General features: G+C 35.6%; 3 protein-coding genes across 3 annotated transcripts; all 3 read right to left on the reverse strand.

Annotated features, from left to right (window-relative positions):
* Window positions 1–1,311: 1,311 nt before the first annotated feature.
* LOC18603401 (Low-density receptor-like protein) lies at window positions 1,312–2,258 on the reverse strand. Its single transcript, XM_007035360.3, has 2 exons — window positions 1,910–2,258; window positions 1,312–1,759 (listed from the first exon to the last, which is right to left on the reverse strand). The coding sequence occupies exons 1-2, from the start codon at window positions 2,055–2,057 to the stop codon at window positions 1,638–1,640; spliced, it is 270 nt and encodes an 89-aa protein (XP_007035422.3). The 5' UTR covers window positions 2,058–2,258; the 3' UTR covers window positions 1,312–1,637.
* A 763-nt stretch (window positions 2,259–3,021) lies between these two features.
* On the reverse strand, window positions 3,022–7,736 carry LOC18603402 (LEC14B homolog). The gene is made up of 11 exons (XM_007035361.3): window positions 7,602–7,736; window positions 7,080–7,130; window positions 6,502–6,997; window positions 6,242–6,361; window positions 6,041–6,118; window positions 5,465–5,641; window positions 5,214–5,291; window positions 4,890–5,065; window positions 4,481–4,639; window positions 3,899–3,959; window positions 3,022–3,564 (listed from the first exon to the last, which is right to left on the reverse strand). The coding sequence occupies exons 3-11, from the start codon at window positions 6,880–6,882 to the stop codon at window positions 3,379–3,381; spliced, it is 1,416 nt and encodes a 471-aa protein (XP_007035423.3). The 5' UTR covers window positions 6,883–6,997; window positions 7,080–7,130; window positions 7,602–7,736; the 3' UTR covers window positions 3,022–3,378.
* Window positions 7,737–8,351: 615 nt separating this feature from the next.
* LOC18603403 (Major facilitator superfamily protein) lies at window positions 8,352–12,117 on the reverse strand. Its single transcript, XM_007035362.3, has 18 exons — window positions 11,713–12,117; window positions 11,376–11,438; window positions 11,203–11,292; window positions 11,045–11,104; window positions 10,882–10,947; window positions 10,726–10,791; window positions 10,561–10,636; window positions 10,357–10,421; window positions 10,179–10,271; window positions 10,005–10,085; window positions 9,835–9,919; window positions 9,699–9,745; window positions 9,544–9,606; window positions 9,389–9,448; window positions 9,243–9,296; window positions 9,104–9,163; window positions 8,866–8,980; window positions 8,352–8,783 (listed from the first exon to the last, which is right to left on the reverse strand). Exons 1-18 carry the CDS (start codon window positions 11,890–11,892, stop codon window positions 8,668–8,670), a joined length of 1,440 nt encoding a protein of 479 aa, XP_007035424.1. The 5' UTR covers window positions 11,893–12,117; the 3' UTR covers window positions 8,352–8,667.
* Between the last annotated feature and the right edge of the window lie 609 nt (window positions 12,118–12,726).

Consider the following 12,726-nt stretch of genomic DNA (forward strand, 5'->3'; position numbering starts at 1 on the left):
ATGTTGCTTATGACTTTGACAATGGAATCATAGAGTTGATGTGAAGGAAACCTAGAAGTTTTTCAGCCAATCGTTGCTCTGTTTCCCATTTACTTGTTGATAGCGTATTAGAAGAAGAAAAGGGGAGGGGGCCCACTTTTTGTACAAGAATGTTGAAACTAGGGTTGGAGCCAAAGGGCATTCATTGCCTTAGTCGTTGCTTTTGAATTTATGGTTTCCATTTTGATGTCAAGCTCAAGCAAGTGCCACATATTTGTTTCCAAGATGATTATAAACCTGCCTTTTGATTTCCTCAGGTTCAATGAATAGAGATTAGACAATGAAATTTGTGGAAACATGAGACAAGACACCGACAAAGATCGATAAATTTATATACTCTTGTCTCTGAATTTTTCTGTTTTTTTCGAAATAAACCAAAATAAAATTGAACAAAAACTCACAGTGGACACCCAAAGTCTAAAGATTCCAGAGTCTATGTTCATCTTTGCATTATTGGTACTTGGAGTTCTAGTCAAATGTACTTGTGGGGGTGATTCTTACAAATCATAAAAGGCTTAGATGGAGAAATGGTTGGTTGGGCTAACCCAATAGCTCAAACGACACCCACCAAGTAAACTTGGGTTTAACTTGAACCTGGGGAAAGTAGATGGGAGCCTAAGCCCAAAAGGACTATAACAGAACTGGTTAAAAGTTACATTTTCTGGGCTTAATAGCCCAGGGATTCCATACAGATTTGCTAGAAAGATTCATAATTTGCTTGCATTGGGGATGCCTTGGCTAGAACTGATGAGAGTTTGGATTATAACCTTGTTGAATGACTTCCAACAGTATAAGATTTTAGGCTGATTACAGGGAAAATGAATAAACTCTGAAACAACTGATATAAACCTTGTTGAACGGTTTGGTATTCTCTTTGCAATGTAGTCAAGAGTAAAGTTTCAATTGACAAACATTGAAACGATGGATATGAGATTGTTCACTGGAATCAAGCTGGAAAAAGACATCAAACAACAATGAGGGATACACATATGGTTTGCCGATGGTAGTAGACAAGTCCTGAAGTTTGAAGTGTTTGATGAAGATGAAACTGCACAACAAGTTCTTCTGGTGCTGCTGATAATCAGACACTTCCTTCTGAACAGAACAAGACTCGGTAATCTAACTGTGAGATATCGAATTTCGGAAAAAAAATAACATTTTAAGTCCTCAAAGAAGAGATCATTTCATCAATATGTGATTGATATGGGAAAGGTTTCCTTTCATGGAGTAATAACCAAAGATTCAATCACCATACGCCAAAATTTCCAACACTTGACAGAAGCAAAAGTCTTAAGAGTAATCATCTCATTTACAATTCTGGTTACAGCATCATTGAAACTCATTACAATTGTATGCATCAAAAACAGTACAACTCTACTTAATCACAAAATGAAGAACTCTTACACTTGCTCTAAACACAGACAAAACCAAACCCTTCAATTTAAAACAGCAACAAAGCGTTCTCGTAACTTTACTTGAAATAAACCAAACTAAAATTATTAATCACCCAAAGAGCAACTCAGATCTACGCCATTGACTAACATAACAAGTTAACAATAACTGTATAAAATTGAGGAATCAAACGAGAAAAAATCCCATCACAAGACCTTGAAAAGCAATCTCCTTGAAGCCTGTTTGCGATCTTCACGGAACCCCGAGTCGGATTCATCATGAAACCACCCCACGGATTTCTGGGCCTCATGCATAATCTGTGAGATACCTGGAAATACCCAACACAAACAACAATGTCAGAAATCAAAAGCACGGACTAAGATTATCATACCAAAAAAGGTTTTTTGCACAGCATCAGAAATTGAAGCACAAATTGAAATAAGAGAAACAGAAGGCTATTTTAAAAGTGGGTTTTTGCCTTGTTGAACGGTTTGCTTGTTGTGGCGGATGTCGTGGACGGTGGCGGAGATTTTCCAGTAAAGAGGACGGCCGACGTAGAAGAGAGCCAGCAGGAGGAGAACCCCTATTACTGTGCGGAATGCGATCTTAGCCGTTGGTGAAGCCATTGATTTGATTGGATTGGTTTCCTTGAGAGAAGATTTCTCTAGATAGTGAAGAGCACGACAGGAGCAATGAAAGGAAGAAGGAAAAAAACAATCAGCGGGAGATAATGCGCCGATGCAGGAGGTGATGCCACGTGAGCTTTGGAATTCCCCCAGATATCATAGCCTGTAGTAAGTTTAAGTGTCGTTTCCAGTGGATTATATTGATCCAAGGTTTGTGTGATTAAACAATGATGTTAAATTGGTATCTCGATCTTGCCTTATGCTACCAATTAAGGTATTCATAATCAGATTTGACAACAATTCAGATAATAAAATTATGGGTAAAATAGCATGCTGTTTTAGTTTTAATAGAAATTTCATACGAATTTATTAATTTTTAAAATAAATATTTTATCTAAAAAATTAAACTAAAATACTTTTTTATTAATTTAAAAATTATTATAATTTAAAAAAAAAAAATAAGTGCGAGAGCACCAGTCTCCCTTGGAGAGCATTTATCCTTATTCCCTTACTTTTTTTAAATTAATAAAAATTATATGATAATAATTTTTAAAATTAATAAAAAAATTTATCATTTTAATATTATTATATCATCAAACTAACGAAAACATTAACCGTTAATTAATAGCTGAATACACAAGTTCAACAAAAGATTTTTTTTAAGACATAACGTTTATTTTGAAAACTAATAAAATCATTTGAAATTTGAATTAAAACTTAAAAAATAGAAAAATATTTACTTTAAAATTATTATACGGCACGATTTTTTATAAAATTTGAATTTATATATTCATTATTCGAATATGATTATAAATAATAATTATTAATATTAAATTTTAATTTTATATATATTACTTTTTGTATATAATATTTAAAAATTTTGAATATGAATTCAAATAAAAATTCAAAAATTTAATCAAATATAAAGTGCTATCATATAAGATAAGATACGAGTCAAGATATCTAACAAGTAACTGGTATCCTGCTAGACGATTCAACCAAAATTTTTTAAAGTTGAAGTCTGGTTTTGAGCACAAATGCTTGATGTTTGGTTCCCACCCGCAAGAAATAATAGCAACATGAAAAACGTGAACATAGAAGCAGCAAAAGAGCTGAACTACATACATTTGTGGTCAAACAAAATGGTTTTTCACACATTTTTACCATGCCCTATTTCCAGCCACTTCTGTAATGCTGAATTCAAATTAAGCAAAACCTCTATGAATTTACCTATACAAACTGTTGCACTCTTTGAGGCAGGAGAGAGGATTGATAAACTTGCATGGTATCTAACCTGTACTTGCGGAACCCATAGAGATTTTCAAAAGAAAGGTCCTCTATGATTCGGCTCCCATCGTGAGGGTTCTTCATTGCCGCCGGGAAATTCCCATCTGGCAATGACACCGTCCCAGGAGGAGGTGATCATCATTGGATAGAACGGATGCCAACTACAATCTCTCACTGGAGCGTCGTGATGGTGATGACTTGCTACTTGAGCTCCACTCACCTACAAAGAATAGCCTAGTTACAACTTGCTTTGAGATAATGGCAAAGGAAATGGTGTCTAACTGAGCTCAGATAGGTTCCATGGCAGGGGACAGCTTAGAAATGATTAGAACACCATAATCTAAGCAAGCAATCCAATCCCATAGGCAAATTTTACAGAGCAAGAACAGAAAGATGTAAAGTATAAACTTCAGTATAGATTCCGAAGCCAGCTTAGCATTCCGTCCATATTTTTCATCCAACTGATCAACTTTTTCAAGGGGGGGAAAGAAGAGAACGAAGGAGTATCTTACATAAATTAGTTGGAAAAAGAAATGATGAAATGGGATACTTACCAAATCATATATAAAAAGAGAACCATCACTAGAGCCAGTGTAAATGTACTTTTGACCAGTGCTGCAAAATGTGATTTGCAAAGTTAGAAAATATTGTAAAGGCCTGCACCTGCTAATTGAATGCACAATCTCAAGGGTAAATGTAAACCCTAAACCTGAAGAAGTTAATAACCAGACTGTCTAGTTCTTCCAGCAACTCAACTCAAAAAGGTGTTGTTGATAAAATCTAGCAGAATTTGCAAAACTTGAAATGAGAGAAGGGGGTCAGAAACTCGGAATGACTACCCAATTTGGCTAGCAAAGTCATGAGGCAAACTTAAGTTGTATGATACACATATCAAGCCACTTAACGTAAAACGTTGAAATATAATGTGGAGGTTAGATGTGAAATTATAGCTAAAGCCCAGTCTTAATGAAAGAAAAGAGATCAAACCATGTGACCTCAGGAAAGGTTTTCAGCTGGCTGGATTCAGACTAAGATTTCAGAAAAGGTGCAAGTATAGCCCAAGTCTTGAGAAAGTTAGACAAGCAAGCATTTTTAATGAAGCACAGCCCAACCATGGCATGCCTATATTAGATTACCTATACGATGGAGAGAAGTAACAACGAATCAAAGTACACAACACTGAATGGCCTCTGTATGTTGCTATTGACTGATCATGGGGATGTTTCAAGGCTCTTGCATGAGTTGGGTAATCCATCCATCTGTAGTCCCACTCAGGATCTCTTAGCCTTGGAGTGCTGTTTAAAGAAATAAATATTAGTGGTAAGAAATACAGAAAGCATTGGCAAAAAAGACCAGAGCCCTTAACCATTATAAATTTGAGCATAGTTGTAAGCTCAAAGCTGATACTACTGAATAATTACTAAAATCAATATTTCACTGATATGATTTATATATCAAATTAAAAAAAAAAAAAATATATCATGAACTTCAAGAAGTAATGCCAAAAACTTCAAGAGGTAGAAAAGGGAGTTAATATAAATTTACTATGCAGCATTGGAGGACATCTTTCGTATATCCCAGAGTTTTGTGGTCTGATCTTTTCCATTTGAAATAAAATAACGGCCATCTCCACGGCTATCAATGAATGTAATGCCTTCTAGGTGTCCCATCAAGACCCCAGCTGCTTTTCCTTTAGTGACAAAGCAACGCCTGTCCCACACCTGCTCAAGCCAATAAAAAAGGGCTTTTTTAATCATACAAGATGCCACTTTGATTTCAACCAACGCCAAATTAGCATATATAAGATAATTGCTGAAAGTTGGGATCAACATTACATGAATCTTCAACGTGACAAACGTATAAATTTACCTTACAAAGATGATCGTCACTGCCAGAAAATATGAGATGCCCAGTTTCGTCTGCAAAGCACACAGTGTTGACATCAGACTGCAAGAGAAATTGGGAATAGGACTTTAGTATCTCTAAACACCTTCAAGTTTGATATTCATCTATTCAATAAAGCCAAATTTTATACTAAGATAATCATTGGAAGTTGGGACGCCCTGCACTTAAGGAAAAAGACTTTAACAATGTGTTGGCATGACAATTAATTGTGATACCTTGTGAGCTGGGATTAGAAGGCTAGGCCTTTTTGCCTCAAGATCATAAACATGTATAGAATTATCATTGCTTGCTGCTACAAGCTCTCTTCCATCAGTAGAAAATTTCACAGAGAAGATCCCGAATCCATCATCATCATGATGATCACCAGCAAAATCCAAACTGTCATGAATTTCCTGCATAAGAAAAGAGCTAGTATTAATTTAGAACCAAAAGCAACAACTCAAAATGGATGATATGACTTGCAGCTGGTATTAATTGACTTTATCATAGCAATTAGCAATACAAAGTCCCTCACCCCCAATTTTTAACGTTTAAAGATGCTCTTGAGAATGAAGCAGATTAAATATTTCTCTCAGACCATCCGATGTAATGATTACCTAATCCATTTCTGGAGGCAGAATGGCATTTTCTTTAGTTCATAAACTTCATAACCATTTACTGACATCTAAGATTACAGAGAAGAGCTCATTTTATTTGGCAACATTGAGCATATTCATTTGCAATAATACTTAAACTAGTCAATATTCCTACAAAGAATAAATTTTGAAGTTAGTAGCACTTTTAGAACATACTGTAATGTTTGCAACTGACTCTGTTGCAGCGGATCCAACATTCACAATGTGGACAATAGGGGATAAACTAGCATACACCTGCAATAATAGCAATTAAGTTAAATGAAATGGAACCAAAAGAAAGAGGGGAGAGGGACAAAATGATGAAAGAATACCAGTAACTAAAAATTTTAACCCAACAAACAATAGTAACACACTTACAAGAAAACGTTGATCTGGTGAAAGAGAGGTATCAGTAATTGTCCATCTCAAGCTTTTAGCCATGATGTCCTTCTTAACTTTCCATCCCCTGTCCACATTATATATCCTAATGTGGCTTCTCTGCCTCAAGGAAATGAGTAAAATCAGTCAAAGAATAAGATAATGAACACTCACATTAAGCAAAGCCAAATAACCAGTGAGTGAAACAACTATACAAGTGATCACTATTCCATTTGTAGCCCAAGGGAATGAAACAATACCTGGAATCCAGCAACAAAAAGAGAACCATCGGCTGAAAACTGAGAGACATATGCGCGACTTTTCACCTGGTCCACCCACCAGGGACCATTGACAGGCAAATACCGGCTTAAAACATGACAACTATCAGCTGGTGTAAATCTACCTCTTCCCGTATAATTACCCTCTCGCCCAACCAACATTTTCAACGTAGAAACAGGTAGTTTCATCCTGCCTGGCACACCCCGGGACAAAAGGTCATGGGGTCCTGATCTAAGGTTTGTGAGTTGAAAAATATCATGATCAAGGTAACCAGAATTCTCACTACAACCTTGTCTTGCACAAGTTCTACTAAGGGCATTCCCTTCATTACAAGCATTAACATCCTTCCGAAGCCTACTCATTATGTACACCAACTATATAAATAAAACCAAATATACAATTTCCACTTAATGTAGAACCCCAGCAATCTTTCATATCACTGTAAAATCTGTAACTTAGTTCTCTCCTTTGCCGATCCTGCAAATAGAGACAGTTTTACTTAAAATGTCATAATTCAAGCTCTTCAACAACACAAACAATTTAAAAATGAAAAAATCACCTTTTGTTCCCAAAATTTACAGGTACTTTGCTTCATTAACATTCAAATTATCTGCATTTGGAGCCACATAAGTGATAAGACTAATTAAAATCAAGCTTTGTAGGGTTAAAAGTTTTTTTTACAGTAAAAAGTAATACTAATAACTTCCCCAAAAATTGAAGCTTTGGTGAAAGCTCCAATTCAAATAACATCGCAAAACTGAATATCTAAGAAAAAAAAAATCTGTTTGGTTGCTGAGAAAAACAAGAGGAAAGTGATAAGTTTCAAACTTTGAAATAATAGCTAAACAAACAAACACAAACTTTTTCTGATCAAATTAAGAAAAGGAAGAGAATTGATATCAGTCCGGTCAAACAAAACAGTGAAAACTACAAGATAAAAGAGAATTATTCAAATCAAACAGTCAGCTTCTTTTCTTTTGAATGAAACAGTCACTCAGCTTTTCAAATTCCTTGATTTCCTCCATTTTCTCAGCAACCAAACAGGAAAAAAAAAATCAAAGTAACAAATTTCGTGTCTTACCTCCTTCTTGAGTTTGCCAGCGGAACAGCGGATCTAAAGAGGGTTGATTGATCAAAGTGTCCTTTATATACTCGCTTTGTGTTTTTTTTTTTTATTATTATTATTACCATTTTTGCGTACGAAAAATGGCTTTCCTTTCCTTTTCCCTCTTCGGAGAAGTATAAGCGACAAGTACGGTTCATTGGAAGACAACGTTACACGTGTTCGATCATGATCATGTGTCGTGTAATCACGTGCGTAGTGACGACAAAAGTACTCCCATATTGCTCTCCGCACTTTTCTAATTTGCAGTAACAACTAACAAGTGATCCAAACGGTGCGTTTTAAGGTTTACACTTTTTTTTCTTTTTTTTTTGTTGTTTTTGAAGTTTTAGCGTGATAAATTGATAATTAATGGTGTAAATATATTATGGTCAAAAGGTTTTGACCTAGTTTAATTCAGTAATTAGTTAAATTATTCAAGTTAAATTTAAAATTTAGACAGTTTAATTACGTGTTAATTTTAAATATTGAATTTGAACCTTACTTCTCCAAATTGACCTCGATTGACAATTTCAAAATTTAATTTAAGAATCAGTCCAATCCATTTATTTAAAAATTAATATTAAGTAAAATAATTTATTAATATGATAATATCCCGAATCAAATTGAATTTGGATTTTAACAATTTTATCCAAGACTTGACTCCATCGGGTTAGGCCCATGGGCCCAATGAGCCACCCGGCCCATGGATAGGTCTACTCAAGAAGATTCTAACAAAGCAAGACTTCATTCATATAAGCTTACCATGCTTGGAGCTTATTACGTTAACATGAGAGAATCTATTCTATATCTATCCTATCCTAAAATTGAATAAACAAAGGCAAAATGAGCTGGGGAACACTGCCTAGAGCTGCATGATCCTTTATCCAGTAATAACTTTCCATCAGATCCATTGGTAGTCCACAAGAATTGAGTACGGGGTCGAAGCCATCAATTCATGCGGTGTCATGACTTGGAAATTTCGGCATCTTCTGCAGATATTTATGTGTTATAAGCTTTGAACCAGTAGATTGCTTTTGCCCCTTTATGAATTGATGGATGCCTGGATTTCCTCCAGTGTTTTCCCTTTGGTTTCTGGGACAAACTTTGCCACGAATAGGACAGTCATCACAGAGAATCCGGAGTAGACAAAAAAGGTGCCTGAAAATGACAGAAACCAAACATGTTGAGACAGAATCAGAGTTTAGTTCTGAAACAGTTACCAGGTTCTTGCTTTATTCACCTGAGGGACTCCAGCTCATGAGAAAGTTGAATGTGTAGGAGACTGCCCAAGCACCTAGCCAGTTCACCAGGACTACCAAGCTGCCAGCAACTCCCTTGACATTTATGGGGAAAATCTGGGCACACCCAAAACAATAGGTTTTCAGTTTAATTCTGCACTGTCCTTGTCAGAATCCTAATTAATTCCTTATGGCTTTATCTGGTTTAAAGTAAACAAGATTAAGAGGATCCCAGCTCACCTCAGACATAATTACCCAAGGAACTGCTCCCATTCCAATTGAGAAAGATGCTATATAAATCTGATAACATTGGAAAAAATATGAAATTTAGAGTGAAAAAGGGACAAACAAATAGTAAGATCTTAGACATATTACTTACCAATACTCCACCAACAGCTAATATTGGCACCCATTCAGGCAAAAGACTGTGGTCCTGATTCATAAATCATTGAACAGGTTGAACAACTGAAACAGGAAGGGCTAGACAAAAGATCATTTCACAGATAGACAATTATTACGACTTACCTTGAGATAGAAAGAAGTGCCAGCAAGAAAGCAGCCAAGAAATGTGCCAGTGGCAGACACCTGTATATGGAAAAAGCATATGCTCTCATACCAAATTTCCCTTCAAAATTCGAGAGGTAAGAAGAAAACCAAAACATGATGGGATGACTTTTTACCATTATGAGTGGTCTCCTTCCTGACCTGTCCATTAACATTGCTCCAGCAATAGTTATAGGGACCTATAAAATTTATTTTCAGATGGCTGAGTTAAGAAAGGAAAAGAATTTTCATTGAATTTTTTTTTTTTATCAGAATGACAGAAGGTAATTACCTGAACACAAGCATAAGCTATGGTTCCAGTTTTTTCTGAAGAAAGGCCTGCAATTTGTTTATAGAGTTTTGGGTTTCAATATGGAAGTCTAATGACAACGGGCATTGAAATAAGGTGCCTAGAATCTATTGTTTACCAGCTGATGCAAAGGTTTCACTTGCATAGAAGGTTATTCCATTGATTCCTCCAAACTGTTGGAATACCATTAATGCAACTCCAATCTGAACATCATACAGAAAGGTTGTATTAGAAACCACTAAAGCAAGAATCTTTAATTCATCAGATGTCAAGAAAGAAGTAACTCACAATCACTGAACCAAAGTATTTTGGTTGAAACAAGTCCGATATTCTAGTTTTGGGAAGGCTTTGAAGAGTTTCAATGTATACCTGTTCAGACACCAAAGTAATGAGCATAGCTATTACATGTATGTCAACTTGGTACTAGTGATTTTTCAGTAGTCTATAATTGAAGGTAAATACTTGAATTTCTGCAGCTTCCTGAGTGATATCAGCATCTTTGCCACGAAGTTTTCGTAAAGCAACCTGAAATTCTTTGCTGTGGCCAACCTTTGCCTGCCATCGATAATTTTCAGCAGTTATGCCATGCTTTTATTTTGTTTATAGAAAGTGTGGAAGTAGTATCTATTGAAATGCTTACCAGCCATCTAGGAGATTCAGGAATGAAGCAGAGACCAACAAGCAGGAAAATGCATGGCACAAGTCCTTCAAAAATAATACCAACAATTAGTTTAATAATCTTCTCTTTGGCTTTTGATTATGATTAATTGCTTTGATAATTTACGTAAAGAACATAGATCACAATCTTGGTACATTTACAAATTTGAAGAATAATTAGGATTACCAGTAAGAGCCAGTGCCCTCCATGGTATGATTGTTCCTATTAAAAATGCAACTGATGAACCAGTAACAATCATGAGCTGCATGGAAAAGAAAGTGAGGAGGGTGAAGACAGAGACCACACTGCTAACCATTATTCACAAGTCTTATGATTCTTCCAGGCTCTCACCTGATTCAATGTTGCGAGTCCTCCTCGGAGATTCTTTGGTGCTATCTCGGCTATGAAGATTGGAACCTGTTCATTTAGTTGGTAAATTTATTAAAACATTACTTATCAGTTATCAGTACTCTATCAAGAAATACATAGTTTTTTCAGAAAAATTACCACATAGGAGAAAACTCCAATGCCATATCCAGTGGAAAACCTTCCAATATCCAGTGACAGAGCCCCCTACATTAGGAGACATGCAAATGTAGGTACTTTATCAAAATTTTCTGATGGTTTTGCCAAAATCTTAAGTAGTCTGAGATGAGCAGCAAGTGCATACCTTAGAGAAATATACAGCAAGCCATCCAGTACTGCAGAAAGCAGCTGACAGTCTCATTGCCTGACTCCATGAAGATTCCAGGAAGTTTAGTGCAATGGAGACAACCAATTTAAAAACTCTTGCTTTTTTTCAATCACATTCTGAAACTTTTAACATACCCCTTTTCGACCAATGAGGTCTGCAATCCGACCACTAGTGACAGCACCAAGCATTGCACCAATTGTTAAGATAGAGCCAAACATTGAGAACTGAAATTCTGATAACAGGTTAGTGACTCCTTATGTAATATGGAAGCATTAATCAAGAATGGAAAGAGAAACAGAAGGCCAACCTCAGCTAGAGACAGATTAAGATCTTCCCTGATAGCAGATTGAGTGGGTGCTGAATAGCCCACCTGCCAAAAGAATTAGCTTAAGCTGAACAAACCTTTTGTTTTTTTGGTTGGTTTTTTGTTCATTTTCTAGTTTTGGCTCCTAACCAAAATGAAAAACAAAAACACAAAGGAAAAAAGAAAAACAATTTAGTAACCAAGAACTTCGTTTAAACCAGGAGCTATCTCAAACTGATGAAGGTGAAAGAAAAAAGAAGAGAAAAGAAACAGAAAACTTGGTTCTGAAAGCTTTAATGACAAAACAAATATGAAGTTTCAGAGAAGTAAAGGTACTCACACAAGATCCGAATTCAAAAGAACCACAGACAGCAACAAATGTGCAGATCAAAACCATCCAAATGGATCCACTTTCATCACTACCGACAACCGTTTGCTCTTCAACAATCAATGGTTTCTCTAAATCTTCAAGGCCATTAATTTCACCTGTTTCAACATCTTTCAACTGCCCAATTGCCATCTCTCTCTCCCTCTCTAGTACACAACCTGGGAGTCCAAGCAGAAAAAGAAAGCCAAAAGAGAGACAGACAGCCGAAGTAGCAGCCAAGGTGTGCGTGAAAGCCAGATTTGAAGATGAGCTTTATATAGACATCACCCCTTCAAGATTTTTCTCACTCTTCGACATGTAGATATTTTTATTTAACTATTTAGACAAGTAAATGGCCATCCATGGCTTTCTTCCTTGGCCCTTTTCTGTCTTCACACAGAAAAAATTTTATTATTGGCGTCATATTTAATAGAATATTTGTCTTGTTGTCAATGATTGAAGAGTGAGTCAGAGGAAGATCAGCCCGCCATTGGCAGATTGGCAAAGGGCTGGATTTCCATGTGAGAACGAAGCTGCCACTGACGTGGTGCATTGTAACTATGGAACAGCTTTATCTTCGTTACATATTCATCAAATGGATATCTTGAAATGCAGAAGCCGCAAAAATTCTATTGGACATTTCTGATACAATTTGCTTAGTATTATAACTTCATAATTGACCTTAAAATCAATTGGTCAAATGAAAGCATTGGTAGGCATTTATCGTAATCGTTTTCGTGTTTGACTAAAATTGTTCGTTTCGATTTTATCAAAATCTTTTATATATATACTCTTCATCTCTACGTATGTGTATTTCTTTAATTTTCACGAAAATTAAAATAAAAATTTTGATTTTGATGAATTAAGTTGAAAAATTATGTTATTAGTTGTTTAAAAGTTATTGGTATTAAGAAAAAGGTAAAAAAACTATTACTATATTAACATTAACCATTTTTAGTAAACATTAATGGTAATCATGTCAAAAGA

The sequence above is a fragment of the Theobroma cacao genome, chromosome 4, assembly GCF_053813885.1.
Source record: "Theobroma cacao isolate CCN51 chromosome 4, ASM5381388v1, whole genome shotgun sequence".
NCBI lineage: Eukaryota > Viridiplantae > Streptophyta > Magnoliopsida > Malvales > Malvaceae > Theobroma > Theobroma cacao.

Bases quoted from the DNA above. Each gene is read 5' to 3' on its own strand.
- LOC18603401 (XM_007035360.3), bottom strand. From the start codon at position 2,057: ATGGCTTCACCAACGGCTAAGATCGCATTCCGCACAGTAATAGGGGTT. The intron at 1,760-1,909 runs GCAAAAACCCAC...GGGTATTTCCAG, and splicing joins CAAGCAAACCGTTCAACAAG to GTATCTCACAGATTATGCAT.
- LOC18603403 (XM_007035362.3), bottom strand. From the start codon at position 11,892: ATGGCAATTGGGCAGTTGAAAGATGTTGAAACAGGTGAAATTAATGGC. The intron at 10,422-10,560 runs GTAATCCTAATT...TTATTTTTGAAG, and splicing joins GAGGGCACTGGCTCTTACTG to GACTTGTGCCATGCATTTTC. The intron at 9,607-9,698 runs GTAATTACCTTC...TAAATTTTATAG, and splicing joins TAGCTTATGCTTGTGTTCAG to GTCCCTATAACTATTGCTGG.
- LOC18603402 (XM_007035361.3), bottom strand. From the start codon at position 6,882: ATGAGTAGGCTTCGGAAGGATGTTAATGCTTGTAATGAAGGGAATGCC. The intron at 5,066-5,213 runs GTAAATTTATAC...TGGCTTGAGCAG, and splicing joins GTGACGATCATCTTTGTAAG to GTGTGGGACAGGCGTTGCTT. The intron at 4,640-4,889 runs GTAAATTTATAT...TTCTTTAAACAG, and splicing joins ATGTCCTCCAATGCTGCATA to CACTCCAAGGCTAAGAGATC.